Consider the following 18,432-nt stretch of genomic DNA (forward strand, 5'->3'; position numbering starts at 1 on the left):
ACAGTCACTGGAGAGTGACAGGCGAAGAAGGGAAAGCAGACTGAGAGCATCAGAATGGAATGATGTGTTGGACCGTAGATTGAAGCTGTGGGTGTTTGTGGCCGATTGTGTGTGCATGTCAGCGTGACTGTGTGTGTGTGTGTGCGCACGTCTGTGGTTAAGTGTGGGGTTATTTTTGGGGTTTTTTTGGCATCCTCCCGTGTGTGTTTGTGTTGGAGAAAGAGAACCAGAGACTGTGGTGGTTGCAGAGATGCACTCAGGGCAGAGTGTGGCTTCACATGTTTTCATGACCCAAAGTTTTTATTAGACTATCAAGTGATGCTCTGGAGAGAAAATGCTGCTGCGGGCAGTGCTGACCGGTGACAGATCGTAGATCTGCCCACCACCCCTCGTCTACTACACTGATCCTGGCTATGTGTGGCTGCCTCCTCACTGCACTTTATGATCTTGTCTGTCTGAGTGCAGAGGCCTTTAGTTCAACAAGACTTGATTGAAGCCAGCTGCTCACCTCTGCTCTTTTGACTTCAGAGACAAAACACTGCTAAGCAGCTCACACAGGTTAGATTTTCATCATTGCTTGCTGTGCATTAGGGCTTAAGGACTTTGCCTGCCATGATATATGCATTTTATTTAAATCACCCCATGTGCCCTTTAGTTGCCTCTAGTGTGATGATCCCTTTTATACCTTTATTTGCCCAAAACTGTGAAATTCTTGATGCTGAAAGTGTCTTTTGAAGGAGTTGTGCTGGAATTTAGCAGACACACCCAATCTCCAGGAGAAAGCTCATACAGACATGTGGAGACTCCACACAGAGCTGCCTGGGTTTGGACCTCTTAGTCCGATTCCACTTCTGAGCCACTCACCCAGTTGCTAACATGTCTGACATGCTCCTGAGGAGTCCTGAGATGTGGCCTGATTACAAAATCTTCTTTTATAGTTCCACAAAACTCTATTTATCTCATCTCTGTGGGTGCTTGACCATTTTTCTCCTGTTGCTATGTTGTGATGCTGTTTTCACTAGATGCTACAACAAGCACTCGCACAGCTCAGCGTTGACTCACAGCCCCGGTTTGAGAACCAAGCCCTCTTACGTTTAAAATCACTCAGCGTTACACACAATAGTGGCTTGTTTCACCTCGCGAATGGAAGTTTTGGGAGATGCTGCCGTCACCTCAATAAAAAAATGTTTAAAAAAAGCCCAAGGATGGAGCCCAATTACTCCCGGGCATTTTTTGGTGGCTTGCAAAAAGAAAATCATCAAATATTCAAGAAGAGACCAGACGTGGTAATTTGCAGTTTCTGCGAGGGGGTATTGCTTTATTTTTACTCACCCGCCTTTGAAAGAGGCAGCGGTTGTCGTTGGCTCTGCTCCCTGCGCTCATTTAGATTTAGAGGCCGTGACACAAAAAGGGAAAAACAGAGGGGCTTTTTTTTGCCACAGCAAATGCCACCGCAACTGTGCTATAAGGTCTACGCTCAAATCTAACACGATGCCGTACATAAGTGTTTGGACGCGTGTGTGTATGCGTGCTGCACATCATTGTTTTTAGCTTTAATTCACCATCACGCTCGTAAATTCCCCCGAGCTATGCCTCGTCTTTAATAAGGCTTTTACCCAAGGGCGGAAATTGTCTGCGGTCTCACTCTTGCCAGCCTCCCACCCCTGTAAATGTATAGAAATCTGAAGACTTTAACATGTGTGTGACTCCTCGTGCAGTTGTACTTTCTTTTTAAGATGTACACTGGTCACACCGCAGGTTGGTCATCAGTGTAGTTAACCCAGGACCGGTTGTTGATGTAATATCTGATAAAGCCCGCAAACATGCTTCCCTGAAGGCAAATACCTCACCTTATCCTTAACCGATCATGTGTGAAATAACCTCTGCATATGGGTCCAATCAGACAAGGGGTTGCCCGAAGAACAACGGAGAAGTGTGGACTGTGGCGGGGTGAGTCAACAGTCATTGATGTATCCCTGTATTCTCTTTGCCTGCCGCCATGTGCTTCAGATTAACACATGGCACAGAGACCAGTTTTTAACACTCCTCCACACCCAAATCCACCATCACCGGATCCAGGAAGCATGTCCTCCCGGGTCAGGCCGTTAGAGTAGGTTGTTTTTGGGCCCGTGCTGCCCCTTCATCTCAGCTTTCCTGCCTCACTTCTTCCCCCCAGGCAAATTACAGCGCTGCATGTGTCCTGACGTAACTGATGATCGCATGGAAAGACTAAGAAAGGCAACCCCATGTCGTGCTAGTGTGAGACTCGCTCTTGGTGGAGTTATCTCATGCTGTAATATTCATTTTTTCCCACAAATCATTAGTGCTGCAATTATCAGCCTGACTGTCTGTGGTTGACAGACCTAAATGGCTGGTCAAGTAATGCTATCACTCAAACACTGCAAAAAGACGGGCACAGCAATGACTAAATTCCAGTTTTCGTTTTGGTCCAGATTTTCTTGTTCCTCTCAGATATGATACTTTGAGTGCATCTCATCCCAACATGTGGTTTGCAACAGATTTTCTTCCATGTCACACACGAATGAAAATCCGCCTTCAGACACTGATTATTTCACATATTAGCAGAGAGCTTTCATCGACTTCCCTTCCCGGACCTCCCAGCTGGTCTCTGCTGTCAATTCCAACATTCCTAACTCCACTTAAGCTCTTCACACTTGAGAAAAATGTTCCTTAAACCTTGGTATACAATACTTTCCCCCCCTTTAATAGAGAAACATGGCTAACTAGGCCTTTGAGATGTTATTCCCTAAAAAATTTTCAATTGTGTGCAATTCCTTAAAGTATTCAAAAGCACATCCAGTAAGTTGGCGGTTCTTAGTATGTGTCCGTCCATTTGAGCCCACAAGTCTATTCTAGCAATTTCAGTCCTCCTCAGCCCTTCCAGGGAAATATTTTACAAATGACAAAGGCAATTTTGTCTCCACAGTTTTATTAGCTGGTGGGAGACCCTGTCTCTGACCCCAGAGGCATGTTAGAGAAATGTCCAAGTCAGGACAGAAACACTGGTAGAGGATTAGTTCCCCCAATGAGCCTGAGAAAGGAGATTTCTGCGTTGGAGGAGAGGACGGGGCCCTGGCCAAGCGTGCTGTTCAAATCAGATGGATTGCGGTTTCTCTGTCCCACTTTCTTCCCCCTTTTTTTTTTCAGCTGAAGCGGCCTGTATTAGTCCTCATAGGCAAAATAGAACAGGGTTAGACAACATGTGAATGATGGCGCTTTTTACACCATAAATCATATTGTCACGAAAGTTTAAGGTACCACTGGACGTAACATCTTGTCTTTATTACAGTTAGAGGCAGATGTATGAGAGTTTTTAGTGGAACGGATCAAAAATCATTTAAATATTCAAGATGTCGTGATTTTTTCCATGTTCAGAATGTTTTTTAATTTCAAGTTTTGTTTTGTTTTTTCCAAAACCTATTATCACTCCAGTGGAGTTACTATTAGTCATGGAAACTATTAGTTTCCATGGAAGGTTATGAAAGTTAAAAAGAAAATATTAACAAAATCAAATTACGCTTACAATAAAACAGACACAGTAAAGTAGTATTCTTTAATTTCATCTGTACAATTCATATCAGTTGTGAGGTCTGCCTGTTGTAATGTTTTTAACTTGGTGCCTTGCAGAAAAAGTACAAGGACTTAACTTCTGGCTGTGTTTGTCACTTTTACTTTATCCAAATTGTTGATCAAGTTACCTGAATTTATATTCCAGCAACCCAAGAAGGAGGGAAACTGACCAGAGAATAATTTCATGTCACTAAAGTGTGACCATTAAGCACTGTGAGTGTTTTTTAAAACAATTATAATCAGCTTTACCCCCCTCCCTGCAGCATCAGTCTTTGGCTTCTGCTATGCTGGCGATGCCAAGAAATACTAAATCATGTATGTTAGAAACTGCAAACAAATGTTACCTTTCAAACAGCAACTGGTAGGGGGAGTCAGTGCGGTTACGAGGTCCGCTGTTAACAGTTTCGACAAGCCGAACTGACATAAAGCATATAGTTTCTCTTGTGATTTTATCAACCATGTTTTATGATTTAATGCCTTGCAAACAAGAAACTACTGCAGACCCGCCAGATTCCTAACGTCCATTTCAGGCCCCCACAAAGTCCCCCTATGCTCTCAGTCCTTTCGTAGTAAGAGCCTGTTTTTCAGTACATTCATTGATTAGATTGGAAAGTGGTTCATGCCAGAGAGCTGCTCTTAATGCCAGATCTGAACTCTCCAGCTGCTTGTAAAGTCTTGGTGAGTACTGAATGTTGGCTGGATGCTGCGGACTCCTCTGTCACTTCCCACTCGGCTGACACAACTAAAGAACATTCACCCGCAGCTTTCCAGACCCACATCACGCTCACTTTACACTGTGTCCATGCAGAGAGAGAGAGCGAGTCCCCATGAATCAATCCATGAGGAGCAAAGTTTGAAAAGCTTCTTAACGAATTGTCTAATCTGTACACTGTCCCTGACATGTTATGATGGCAGTGATTTCTCTTGTTATTGTACGGTCAGAATGGTAGTGGTGTTTATTTTGGAGAAAGCGGCGTAGTGTTTACGGAGGCAGTCCGAGAGTCTGTTGTGCAGAATGACACTGTAAATATTAACGCTGCGCTCACCTCTCTGCCTGCTCTCGCCTTGCAGATATTGATGAATGTGACAACGAAACCATCTGTGGGAGCAACGGCTTCTGTGAGAACACAGACGGCTCATTCCGCTGCCAGTGTGACCGAGGCTACACCAACCCTCCGGGAGATATGACCAGATGTGTCGGTGTGTTACTGCTGTCCAGAAAGTATCCGCTGTAGACAAGCTAAACTAGCCTGTTCATATAAATGTGTTTTTCAAAATTAAATACACTATGTTGAAATATATTCCAATACAATCCATAATTTGTTGGTCAAAGTAGTAACATCCACCATGGAGGTGTACAGAGGCATACTCTGTACACCTCCATGGTGGATGTTAAATCAGACAAACAAAGATGCAGTTTAAGCATAAGGAGTTTTATAAAGATAGTCTATGAACTGTTTAGGAAATACACTCGTTTTTATACGCAGTACCCCATTTTCAGAGGCTCCAAAACCTAAATCTTAAATATGATATATATTTTTTAATACAGATGCTGTCTTGACTTCCTGAGGTTTAGAACCCAAGGCCCAAATGCTGTGTTTCCTCCCCGGAGATGCTCTCCTAGTTCTTTACTGCAGCCACTTTAAGCTGCTGCTTGTTTGTGGGTGTCTCTGCCTACAGTTTTGTCTTCAGCAACTAAAAAGCATGCTCTGTTGGACTGAGACTGACTTGGCCATGAAGAATATCCTATTTCTTTCCCTTGAAAAACTCTCGCAGTATGGTTTGGAATTCATTCAACGCTGTGAAGAGCTGTTTGATTACTTTTGCAGCGTTCGGCTGAATCTGGGCAGAGAGTGTAGATTTGTACACTTCATTTATCCTGCTGCTTCACAACATCAGTTAGATGCTATAAAGTGTTTGTTTTTTTAAATTATTAGATATGTAAGTAATTTTGACATGATTTACTTTAGTTGTCTTCTGTGATCTTTCAGCGCTTTTGGTGTTGCTGAGCTGGTCAGTGCATTCATTCTTTTTAAAAATGCCCCAGTTTGACGATTCGCCGACTCCTAAAGTTTTTGTTTTTGCCTATTGGTGGCGTCATATTCATATTTAAACACCCTGCATCAGTTTCAGCGATTATGTCTGCTTCATTTTTCATGGAATAAGAATGGAGCAGGCCTCTCCTGGACATGAACCTGCTTGTCAATTGTCCAATTACTTTTGAGCCTCTGAAAATGAGGGACTGTGCATAAAAATGGGTGTAATTCCTAAACAATCGATGCAGCAGTTTTGTTAAACTTCTTCAGTTAAAGTTGGACCTTCAGTCACATCTTAACTGTTTGCTTTAAACACTGCAGCGGTATACTGAGACAAAACTACAAAAATTGTATCTTTGTCCAAAAAATTATGAAACTAACTGTTAATAGTCATTCTGAACCACTTCCACGTATGCACTCTCATAGTCTAAATCTTAAAAGTACATCTTTTGTGTACAAATCTGCAAATGAAAGACTTTCTAACACATACACTGTTAACACTCATGGTAAAAACTACATCCTCCAGCTGAGAATTTATTGGCTGGTTATTAAACAATAAAAATTTACATTTATCATCTATTTGTAAAAAGTCAAATCTTTCTTAAGATAGATAGATGTAAGAATAGATGTAAGATAGTTTTATAAAGAAATGCATGAAGGACTTTTCTTTCATTTGAATATCAAGTACTCTTCTGACAACCGTGTGCATGTTCCCGATCCTTTACTGACCTAAAGCTTCCTCTCCTGCTTTTCTCAGACGTGAATGAGTGCGAGATGAGCTTGGCGCTGTGTGGGGAGGCCCTGTGTGAGAACGTCGATGGCAGCTTCCTGTGCATCTGCCCCAACGACAATGAGGAATTTGATCCCCGCACCAGCCAGTGCCGTTCCATGGGTAATAGAGCAGGACTAGAACTCAATCCCGTCATTGGGAGACGAAGTTTTCCCTGATTTAATGAGCCGTCTCTCATTATCCAAACAAGGGCGACTAGGTGGACATGGCTTACTCCACATCTCTTAGAGTATCTTTTGACCTGCGTGTTTCCTTTTTTTTTTCTTTACAGGCTGGGGTTTCCCGCAAAAATTTGTATCAGCCTAATCCGCCAGACAAACGATGAAGTAACTTCTCGATCGGAGCCAAGCAAATGCCCTGGGGCCTTAGTTACCGTAAACCCATTTCCCCACCAAGACAAACAGGGATAAGGTGTAGCTATTAGCAATTAGAGCTAAAGACACATTGCTCTGTGCTCTTGTGCTAAAATAATCGGAAAGTGCAGAGGTTAAAGATATGTAATGCAGTGTAATTTCAGGATGACTAAAGCCTTTTGAGTCATGGAAATATCATCACATTCCCAGTTTGATAGGCACATGTGTACACAAATTGGGGGTATTTACATTATTAAGCTACGTGCCCTCAGCGGGGATGTTTTTTCTTCTGCCTGGGCTCTAAACCCCAGTTATGCCTTTGTGTACCTTTCTGCCACATTCCACTGTTTGCTTTCGACGTGTGTTAATCAATCATGTGAGACTGAATGGTGTGTTGACTCACATGCCAGTGTTTCCATTTGGCTAAGCCAGCAGCTTAACGGTGAAATGCCTGAGCCCATGCCTTTGGACAAATGAGCAGGCTCAGCAGTGGCAGGCGAGGGTAATGCACTACCTGCTGAAGGGATGTGGACGGATGAAAGAGCGGAGGCCCTTTGACGCTGTTACGGTGTGATGATGTGCACCTCAAGGTTAGGATTTATTGTAACTTTAGCTTCCTGGAGAGCTCGTCTGTGTAGTGAGGTATGACTTCAAAAAGCTGTATCAGAGAGCATTTTTCCTTCCTCAAACACCAGACCGTGACTAAATCCACAGATGCTTTCACGACCGTGATCTCTGACATCGCCTCACCTGCTTTATTCTTTGTTCACCTACAGCTGAGAGGGACACCAAACCCATTCCTGCATTCCCCACTTCGGCAGAGGAGAGGAGGGAGTGCTATTATAATCTGAATGACGCAAACTTCTGCGACAACGTCTTGTCTCACAACACCACCAAGCAGGAGTGCTGCTGCACGGCTGGAGCAGGCTGGGGCGACAACTGTGAAATCCACGCCTGTCCCGTCCAAGGAAGTGGTACAACAAGAGCTTTATTATCGGAATAAAGTGAACATATTGTAATATTAGAGCGTTTTTCTGTGTTTTGTTAATCTGCTTGTCTTTGTTTTTCAGATGATTACAAACAGCTGTGCCCTTACGGCAGTGGATTACTACCCTTGCCTGTTTCCTCTGTACAAAGTTTTGGAGATGAGCAACGGGCTTACATAGGTACACACTCTTCGCTTGTAAATGCTACCTCGTTTTGTAGATTTTCCCTGTTTTAACCCCTCAGCCGTTAAAGCACGATGGGGTTTTGTTCTCACACTGGGGTTGGGCATGCAGCATGGACTCCCAAGTTTGCAAATGTGATAACTCGAGAAAGACACACGGTTAAATAATGGAGGCCTTGAGTCAAGTATTCTGAAAATCTCTAAAAAAGATGTCACCTTAGTTAGTTAATATTAGTAACCTTGACCTCAGAGTCAGGGTCACAGGGTCAGGTTTTCTGAAAATCTTGTGCAATAACTTGAGAAGGAAGTCAGGATTTTCAAATGTATACAATAAGTGCATCAGGGGTTAGGACTGGCTGTCAACAGCATTTTTAATGGCACAAAAAGGTGAAATGTTTTATTTTCACCTGCAGCAACTTTTAAAGCCAGATGGACCGGCCTCATGGTAAACGTGCCTCTATACCTGAGTATTTACTGTAATTGCAGCTTTTAAAAAAAGAAGCGAATGACAGTTCTAGCACAGGGTCAGGATTTGAAACTTTTTCAGCTCACACATCGCAACGTGACGCACATGACGCAGCTCTCTCTGTCTTTGCCCCTTAGATGCAAATGAATGTGAGATTTTTGGGCCCGACATCTGTAAGAATGGGCAGTGTTCAAATCTCTTTTCTACGTATACTTGCTACTGTCGCTCCGGCTTCTTCTACGATAACATCCGGCTTGAGTGTGTGGGTAAGAAAGTCTTTTTTTTATTACCTATTATGTATGGTGTATGTATAAATGTATGGTCTCATTCGTGGTCTGCTTTGTATTACCATGCTAATGTGCTAAAATGCAATGATTTTGGTGACGTCTGAGTCTCTTTGCACTAATTTTTTTAAGATTATGATGAGTGTGCATTTGGAAATGTCTGCGAGAACGGGGTGTGTGTGAACACGGCCGGGTCATTCAACTGTTTCTGCAGTCCTCCGTTGGTTCTCGACAGCACACGGCGACGCTGCATTGATCTCAACACCACAGAGGGTGTGACACACACACACAAACCGATTCAATTTTTTTTTTTTGACAATTTATTCTTCTTGGATATTCAAAGAAAAAGTATAACTTGGTTAGCTGACTCTTAAAGTGATATTTTTCTGATTCTCTTATTTTTTCTCTTAAACCCTTCTCATTGTACATCCCAGAAGTTGTGGACTCAGAAGATGACGTGCACGTGGATATTTGCTGGCAGCAACTCGAGGGCGACAACATGTGTGCCAAACCGCTATCAGATCGCAGAACTACATACACTGAGTGTTGCTGCCTGCACGGTGTTGCCTGGAGTGAACACTGTGCCCTCTGTCCCAGGAAAGACTCTGGTGAGAAGCAGGAATCAGATAAGATAGTGATTTTTTAGTTTCATAATGAATCTATGTACCATGTTCATAGCATAGCGTATTCATACAGTAATGATTTTGTAATTTTCCATTTGATTTCAAAAGTAAATGATCATTTCTATCCCTTGTTTGCTGCTGTGTACAGCTGACTATGCAGTAATGTGCAACGTAAGAGGAAGTTCAGATAGTCTGCGAGAGCGAATAGGATATGAGTACGGTGTTGAGGGGATAGATGACCCTGCAGAACATTTTGGCCCTCCATACTGGGATCATTACGGCGGTGCTGGTGGACCCTATGATATTTCTGAAGGTGAGAACTACTACGGCATTCAACAGCCACCCCTCCACGTCCCCGTCCGTGTGCCCAGTGTGCAGCCAAGAGAGTACCAGCCGCAGCGAGTGGATCCATATGCTGGTGACTATATGCATGCAGTTGTGTTCTGTTTTAGTAGTTTAACATAATATTTCATAAGCTTATCAGGTATAGGCAAATATACCTACCTGGGATTCAAAGTAGCTTTAATATATACAGCAGCTACAGTACTGTGCAAAAGTCTTGAGCCGCACCCTGCTTTCTTTATGTTTTGCTAGGAAATCAGTACATCAGTTTATTAAATTGTGCAAACATACATGGATATATAGCATATTAGGGAGAAACTTAGCAGCTTGTACACTTCTAACAAGCCTGAAAGTCAGTATTTAGTATGAGCACCTCTATTCTTGAACGCAGCCTGAACTCTCTTAGGCAGCTTCCTGTAATTGCTTAAGTAGTCTTCAGGAATAGTTCTCCAGGCTTTTTGAAGGACATTCAAAGCTCTTCTTTGGATGTTGGCTCATACTTGTTAAGCATCATGACAAGATGATCCCACACCGCTTCAATAATGTTGAGCTCTTGGCTCTGGGGAGATCAATGACTGACAGTATTCCATTCTGTGTTTTTCTATCCAGGTATGTTTTTACTGTATTGGCAGTGTGTTTAGGATTATTGTCATGCTTAAGAATGAAGCTGTTTCCAATTCAATTCAATTTTATTTATATAGCGCCAAATCACAACAAAAGTCGCCTCAAGGCGCTTCATAGATACAGAGAAAAACCCAACAATCATATGACCCCCTATGAGCAGCACTTTGGCGACAGTGGGAAGGAAAAACTCCCTTTTAACAGGAAGAAACCTCCGGCAGAACCAGGCTCAGGGAGGGGCGGGGCCATCTGCTGCGACCGGTTGGGGTGAGAGAAGGAAGACAGGATAAAGACATGCTGTGGAAGAGAGACAGAGGTTAATAACAGATATGATTCAATGCAGAGAGGTCTGTTATCACATAGTGAGTGAAGAAGGTGACTGGAAAGGAAAAACTCAATGCATCATGGGAATCCCCCGGCAGCCTACGTCTATTGCAGCATAACTAAGGGAGGATTCAGGGTCACCTGGTCCAGCCCTAACTATATGCTTTAGCAAAAAGGAAAGTTTGAAGCCTAATCTTGAAAGTAGAGATAGTGTCAAACCAGATAGTATTGCATGGTGGATCAAATCTGATCTATTGTTCATAATTCTAACAGTTGTGACAAGATCCCAAGATGATCACAGATGCCTGTAGACACTCACTGCTGTACCTCTCTACTGTCATCTCCTTTGTACATTTTGACAAGTTGAACCCAAAATTTCTCATTTGGATTCTTTACTCCATAAGACCTGTTATCTCTGATTATCAGCCCAATCACTGTGTCATTTTGGATACTTCAGACATTTCTCCTTCTTTCCCTTCCTTAAGAATGGCCTTTTGATAGCCACCCTTTGAATGAGACCTTTCCTGATAAGGCTTCATTGAGAAATTTGTCCAGTTTCTTAAAGACGTAGCTTACAAACACTCTTCATCTGCTGTAGATAATTTTTTTGTTTTAAAGACACACCGCACACCATTCCAATACATGTCAGTTTTTCATCTAATAGCTCTTTGTAAGTCACCTTGTTGGTGCAATTACAATACAATTTTATGCTGTCAAACATCATTATATTTAAAATTTTATGCAGATTCAATAACAGAAATTAGAGCAAATGATGTGTTGTTGAAAGGGTTAATAGTAGCAAAATGGCTGAAGAAATGACCTAAAATTGGTTCTTTGCTAAGTTGTCTCTTAAGTGTAGACACAACACTAGTTCATCCCTCAAGTTTGGTGCTTTTTTAATCTTGAATGATCGATGGATCAGTGTTAAATGGCTTAAACATTGCTGAGAAAATGGTTAAGGACTGGGGTGAAAATGAGTGAAAAAGCAGCCAATGTCCAAAGAAAATCTTTGAAAGACCTTTAAAAGCCTGGAAAACTGTAGCTCAAGTACAAGATAAGTCTGGCTCCTTAGAACTAGGATGTAAAGAAATGACGGGTGGCTCAAAACTTTTGTACAGCAACGTATAAGCCAGAATATTTTATATTAGTTTTGTGAACGAGGATATCAAATGACCCATTAGTGGACTGGATGTCCTAACAGGTCAACTGACATCTAGCATTATGAGAGTTTGAAAATATTTTCTTTAAATAAATGTTGCAACAATATCATGTCTGTCTGTATATTTGTCCAATCAGAACGCTATGAAGGTTTTGAAGGTCTCCGGGCGGAGGAATGTGGAATCCTGAATGGGTGTGAAAACGGTCGCTGCGTTCGAGTGCGAGAGGGCTACACCTGCGACTGCTTAGACGGTTATGAACTTGATCTAGACAAGATGGCCTGTATAGGTGGGTTTTTCCTGCAGCATCTTTAGGGGCCTTCTCAGTAGGCTGCCCACATTTAGATCATGTTTTCCTAATAAAGAATGTTCAGGGGCTTCCTTGGATCAATAGGAGAATCAGTCACTTCATATAACATCATATCTCATTTAAAAATATGGTGCTGAATCTTGAAAACAAACCACAGTGAACTCTGCTTTCATGTTTCAAACTTCTGGAGCCAGTAGGTTAACTCTTCATGCAGTAAATCTTTGCCCTCAAGGAGAAGCTTTAAATTTAACAACCTTGCATTAACTTGTGTTTTATGGGAAACTAATGAAAGCCGTGTACTCCACAAAACCATCGTGTGTTACCCTTTGGTTTGACATTCCCTGGTTGTACACTGCCAAGAGCAAGGAGGCCTTGAATCTTAGCCACTTGTGTGTTACATGAGATATTTTTTATAAATGTACTTTGTTTGTTTTGTAAGAAAACAGAGTCTGTCTTTTAGTAATGAAATTCTATGATTGCAAGATTGTGTCCGCTACAGGCTTATCGACTTCAAGGTTAGCCAGTTTTCCCAAGAAAAGTCATTGAAAACTGTGGAAACATGTGGGAGCTATGCAACTCATGCCCTGCCTCCTTTTATAAATCTCACCGCTAGCGTTTCCCCAGCAGAACATGACATAAACACAAAGAGGGTCATTTGAGATTGACTGCTATGAAATGACAATCAGACCTCCCATGCTGGAAAAGAGAAAGAACAACCTGTTGAAGGCCAAAAGGAAACACAATCCAGTGGATTGTTAATTTTACCATCATTCTTAGAAGTCCGGCTCTCAAGATGGCTGGGAAATCGAGTGCAGATCCTGTCCAGCTGACACGCAACATGACGGCATGTTTGATTAAAGATATATGAGATTCTATGCAACACGTTTATCGTGTTGAGGGAAAGTAACTCCAACAGCAAACCTTTGTGAAAGTAATTAAAACACTTGTGTTGGTCACTTGTTGAGCAGCTACGGCTGAGGAGATAGGATGAGCTGTCCACTTATCAGAAGGTTGGTGGTTTGATCCCCACCTCCTCCAGTCCACATATCGAGTGTCCTTGGCAGGAAGCTGAACCCCAAATTACCCCTGATGCATTCACTGATTTGTGTACTGTATGATGTGAGTCGAACAATACTTCAAGAGAAAGGCAAGCACCTAATCCTCACATTTGAGAACTATTAGCTGTTTGATTTATTTTCTTGAAAAACAAGTAATTATCAAAAGTATTTTCATGTGTTTAAATCATAGTTTCTGATGTGATCATTTATCACGATGAAAAGTTAGAACAGAACTCAAATTTGTTGGAGTTTAACATGGAAAGGACGGGAAAGGGAAGAATTATAATTTTGAGGTGACCCCTCAGCAGCAGATGTGTCATAGGCAGCTTTTCCTTCTGGGATTCTCCCTGCTGACTAACTCATGCTGTGTCCTTTCTCCTCAGACATAAACGAGTGTGAGGACATCAGCGACAAAGTGCCTTTGTGTCAGAACGGGGAGTGCACAAACACAGAGGGATCGTACAAATGCACCTGCTTGCCGGGCTTCGTGGCCTCCGCCAATCCACACAAATGCATCCCGGCGATCCCAGAGTCTAGGCTTAGGGAGGCAGGAAACTGAGTATGTTGGAGTGCCGGCTTCTCTGCCCATTTTCCCCCAGGGCTTGACTCTAAACCTCCAACAGTAATGCTGAAACGTCCAGTCTCGTTTCCCTACATACCACACGCACACATACTGACACATGTACATATAGAAAACACACACTTGCATTCAGCACAGGATGCATTATATCCCCCTCACACACATTCAAGAGGACCAGGAATTGTGCAGTGAATGTATTACATGGGATTTAGCATTCTCCAAATATCCATTTGCCTTAAAGGGATTTTGTGGACTTTTTTTATTCAGTAAGCCCAGGCAATTTGATATGCAGATATATATATTTCCACTTTATTTTCTCTATCACCTTCTCTTTTTGTGTGTTATTTATTTCATTTACATGACGGGCCTCTGCTAACTAAGAAAGCAAAATATTTCAGATGGCGTACTTGATTCGTCTCGTTTTACTTGTCTCGGTAATTGATGTCAGAGACAGTGTGGGGAAATAATAAATGTATTTTGTAAAAGAAGGAATGTCATCAGAAATCAGCCATACTGTATATCGGGATGCTCATCACTGTCAAACCTCTCATCAATTTCTCAGTCTCAGTTACATTGGACTAAACAGAAATTCAACACGGAACTTTTCCCACAGCTGTCTTCCTTTAAGATGACCTACAAGCTGCCGTTGAAGAAGCTCTGGACTGAGAACTGGGAGGTCAAAGCAGCGAAGCTTCCATAATACCAGCTTCACCCTTTATGTGGGCATGGAGAGACTGTAGATGTATAAGATGATCTGTGTGACACATGGAAAGCATTGTGATGTACTCTCACTGACCAGATCATTAGGTGTACCTTGCTAGTACTGGTTTGGGCCCCCTTTTGCCTTCAGAACTGCCTTAATTATTTGTGGCATAGATTTAACAAGGTCCTGGAAACATTCAGCAGAGATTTTGGTCAGTTTAAGTGCAGTGATCTCATTTTCATGTTGAAGAAACCAGTTTGAGATGATTAGAACTTTGTGACACAGAGTATTTTCCTGCTGGATGCAGCCATCTGAAGATACACAGTGGTCATAAAGGGATGGACATGATCAGCAACAATACTTTGGTGGACTTATTTGGTACTAATGAGCCCAGGTGGGATCTCTGCTTATGCTCCTGAGACCCAGCTTGTTCATTTATGTCCTCTGTAGTGGACAAACAAATCACAAAAAAAGTTCAACTAAAAGATTTTTTTTCTCTCAGTTCTCAGGAGTAGAAATGTGCCAAGAAAATATCCCTCACACCATTACACCACCACCACCAGAACCAATGATCCATGCTTTCATGTTGATTATTCCAAATTCTGACCCAGCCATCTAAATGTCATGGCAGAAACGGAGACTCATCAGACCAGGCAGCGTTTTTCCAATCTTTGTTTGTCCAATTTTGGTGAACCTGACAGGCCTAGCGCCCAGTCTGGTCGTTTGCTGCCGTAGCCAATCTGATTCAAAGTTTAACATGTACATAGACCCTTCTTCTAAAACCTACAGATGGTCATGTGGGAAAAATCTCAGCAGCATCTGATGCGTACTTTGATCTTCATCAACTCGTTATGACCAGGTCTATTTACTAAATTGTAGAGTCGCTGCCATGTAATTGGCCGATTAGCAAGTTCCATTAAGGAGCAGATAAACAGTTGTACCTAATGAAATGGACAGTGAGCGTATAGAACCTGTCTTCTTATGTTTGACTCCATTTTCATGCGATATCAGCAGCAATGTAGGAAAACAGTACCTTTCTTATTAACAGTATTAAGCTTGTTTTACAGTAGACGATCACAGCGTTGATTCTCTTTGTTGGCTTTGAAAGTGTGCGAGGGCAAATTTGTTTCATGCAACCACATCAAACAGGCAAAAGGATTTCTTTTTCCACACATAACATATTTGGTTTCGAATCTCACATCCAGACACTTCCCATGTCTGCATCTCTGAACACATGTAAAGACAAAGGCTTCATTTGTTGGAGAGGTTTGGTATATTTTGTACAGATCTAGTACTATGTATTATTTTTGTTATATATTCTCTCATTGCATTATAGCACAACAAATATTTTGTTCAACATAAAACATAAAATGTAAGAAATATCTGTCATTATAGCTTTTTGTAGATTTATATGTCTGTAAAAATGTTTTTTAAAGCATTTCTTTTTATGTATGAGGAGAGTGGCTGACACTGTACCAGAGGAACTGTGTGAATACCCTGCCCTGTGGAGCAGACAATGAATTATATTTTTTGGAAGTGGCAGCACTGTTCTAATTACAGACATTCTGACTCCTCCATTGCAAAGACGATGCTTTTGGAAGGCGAGCACCCACTTCTGCACATCACAACTTTACAGCTAAATATTAGTCGTTGTGAGCTTTAGTCTCTGGTGGATCCTTATGTCATGAATGTATCATAGACAGTATCAGCTTTCTGGTTTCTGAGTAACCACACGTGCCTTGTAGTCTTGTATTTTCAGGATGAAATTGCAGCAACACAGAAACATTAAAGTCTAATTCAGAGTCTGGAGGATGACTACATTTTGCCATTAACCTGCTTCCCCAGCCTATAAACCTACAGTTGTATAAATATTTTGTGTTGTTTTCTACATCCACTATTCTCTTCTGGTTAAATCATCACCTGAACCATAACTTTAAGAATTAAAAGAACTAAAAGAATATTTAAAATCTTTCAAAACCACAAATAACCTGAGATAAATGTAAAGCTGTGGTCAGTGGAAACATCATGCTCATTCATTTTGTTTACCTCTTGACTGTAATCACTATCAGTCATCAAAATAAAACATAAAAAAAGATCTACACGTTTGATAATTTACTTTGACAAATAGCACCCAACACACATTGCATTCATCATGTGTATACGCGCAGAGTAATTTGGGGAGTTTACTGGGATAAAACAAGAACAGTAAGTTTGTTTTAGTATGCAATATACAAATGATGATCATTAAAGTCATTAGGGCTTATTGCTACACAAAGCTGTGAGGTTCCCAAACAGTGTGGTTAAAGTATCTACACCAATCATGGGCATATTATTTTGTAATCATGATATGTTTGGTGGTAATTGTTGGAACAATTTCAATCAATAAATAAAAACTAATAACTTATTTTATATTTTTAAAATAGAGTTTAATTGTACTATAAGCTTTCAAATCATTCTGAAGTAAAAGTATTGATGCAGAAACACATCTTGTCGTTAAACACGTGTAGGATTTCTTTCTTTTCTTTTTCACAAATGTCAGTGTTTTCCCCTCTGAAATAAATTAAGCCTTATTAGGAACTACTGATGTTACTGAATTATTATTAAAGTAAATTTGTTTGAGAAGCCATATAAATTGAAGCAGAGTTATTTTGATTTTTTTATTACTTCTGCTAAGGAGGTTACGTTTTTGGTAGCATTTGCGTGCACGCCATTCTTTCTGTCTGTAAACACATTAGCTCAAAAAGGCTTGAGAAACTTTGCAGGGGTGTAGAATGATGTGATGTTTAAAATCCATTAAAATCTGGCTTACACCCACCAAGGTCTTCAGGGTCAGCTCAATGATTTATTGGTCAAAAATGGACAAAAAGCCTTATGACTTCGATAAATACTGTGATGACTATGATTCTGTCACGACCGCGGGTGGCAGACGTGTGGAATAGGAGATAGGACCCAAAATGCGGCAGCTCTGGTGCAGATGAGTATTTATTAAACAAAAGAAAATACAAACAGCAATGGTGTGGGTGATGGTGAAACAGGAAAACCTAAACTGGGTAAAACTAACAAAACAAACCAGAAACGAAGATGCAGGGAGGTCCGGGGAAATACACGTGGAGAGACGCAGGGAGACCGAGGGGAAACAACACAGACGAAATAGCAACTACTATGACAGAAGACACAACTTAAAAACACTCAGAGAACACAGGGAGATTACACACAGGTGGGGAACACAGCTGGGAGTGATTAACATGACGAGACTAGGGAGGCAAACTGAAAACACTCACATAAGACGCAGACCTTCACAATAAAACAGGAAACACATACACGCAATGACATAACACACCAACTTAACACAGACTGGGGGACACAGAACATAGGAACATGAACCATGAAACAGAAGAGTACAAACACCCAAGGTAACCAAAACCACAGAATACTAATAAACTAAACATAAACACGGAGTCGCAGACCATGACAGATTCTTACACGTATGTTGTGTCCTGTCAACATATAGAAAGCAACATAAAACAATAAAAATTATCTTGTCACATTTGACCTCTGACCTCAGCTTCAGGGTCAAAAGATTGATCTGAAGGCCACAGTTTTATATAAAGAATGATATATACGTATATTACAGTAACAAGTTATAACAATATGAATACATGTTCCTGAATGAGTATTACTATTTTCTGGAAAACAAAAAAAACCCTCTAGATTTTTATTACTAAACATTTAATCGAATTTTATTAAGTAATCAATTGAATCCTACCCATATATAGCTATAGCCACGTAAATAAAAAATAATAAAAAATAATTGTACTCAAAACATAACAAAAGCCTACAATTTGCACCTGTTTCTACTGCACTACAAATTTCTTAAACTACGTTTAAAAATACAAAATAAAGCTAAATAAAGATAATACTTTTCCTTTTGTTTTGACAACTATTTGTTAGGATGATCTATGACAAAATAACATTTTATTTAAATTAATACACTTGTTTTAAATGCAGGGGTTGACAGATATGAAC

At 41.0% G+C, this 18,432-nt stretch overlaps 1 protein-coding gene across 2 annotated transcripts in view; it reads left to right on the forward strand.

Moving 5' to 3' along the window:
* LOC308389590 (latent-transforming growth factor beta-binding protein 2-like) overlaps positions 1–16,213 on the forward strand; it is a 92,678-nt gene extending 76,465 nt beyond the window's left edge. Inside the window, exons 32-41 of one of the 2 annotated variants that reach the window (XM_080871073.1) lie at positions 4,663–4,791; positions 6,385–6,519; positions 7,547–7,744; positions 7,841–7,936; positions 8,542–8,670; positions 8,821–8,961; positions 9,123–9,296; positions 9,460–9,729; positions 11,895–12,044; positions 13,507–16,213. In XM_080871073.1, coding sequence (XP_080727199.1) covers positions 4,663–4,791; positions 6,385–6,519; positions 7,547–7,744; positions 7,841–7,936; positions 8,542–8,670; positions 8,821–8,961; positions 9,123–9,296; positions 9,460–9,729; positions 11,895–12,044; positions 13,507–13,682 — 1,598 coding nt within the window. In that variant the 3' untranslated portion in view covers positions 13,683–16,213. The remainder of the gene's footprint in view (positions 1–4,662; positions 4,792–6,384; positions 6,520–7,546; positions 7,745–7,840; positions 7,937–8,541; positions 8,671–8,820; positions 8,962–9,122; positions 9,297–9,459; positions 9,730–11,894; positions 12,045–13,506) is intronic. The other variant, XM_080871074.1, reaches the window with a different exon arrangement.
* The last annotated feature ends 2,219 nt before the right edge of the window (positions 16,214–18,432 follow it).

This window comes from Rhamphochromis sp. 'chilingali', assembly GCF_963969265.1.
Source record: "Rhamphochromis sp. 'chilingali' genome assembly, chromosome: 21".
Classification (NCBI taxonomy): domain Eukaryota; kingdom Metazoa; phylum Chordata; class Actinopteri; order Cichliformes; family Cichlidae; genus Rhamphochromis; species Rhamphochromis sp. 'chilingali'.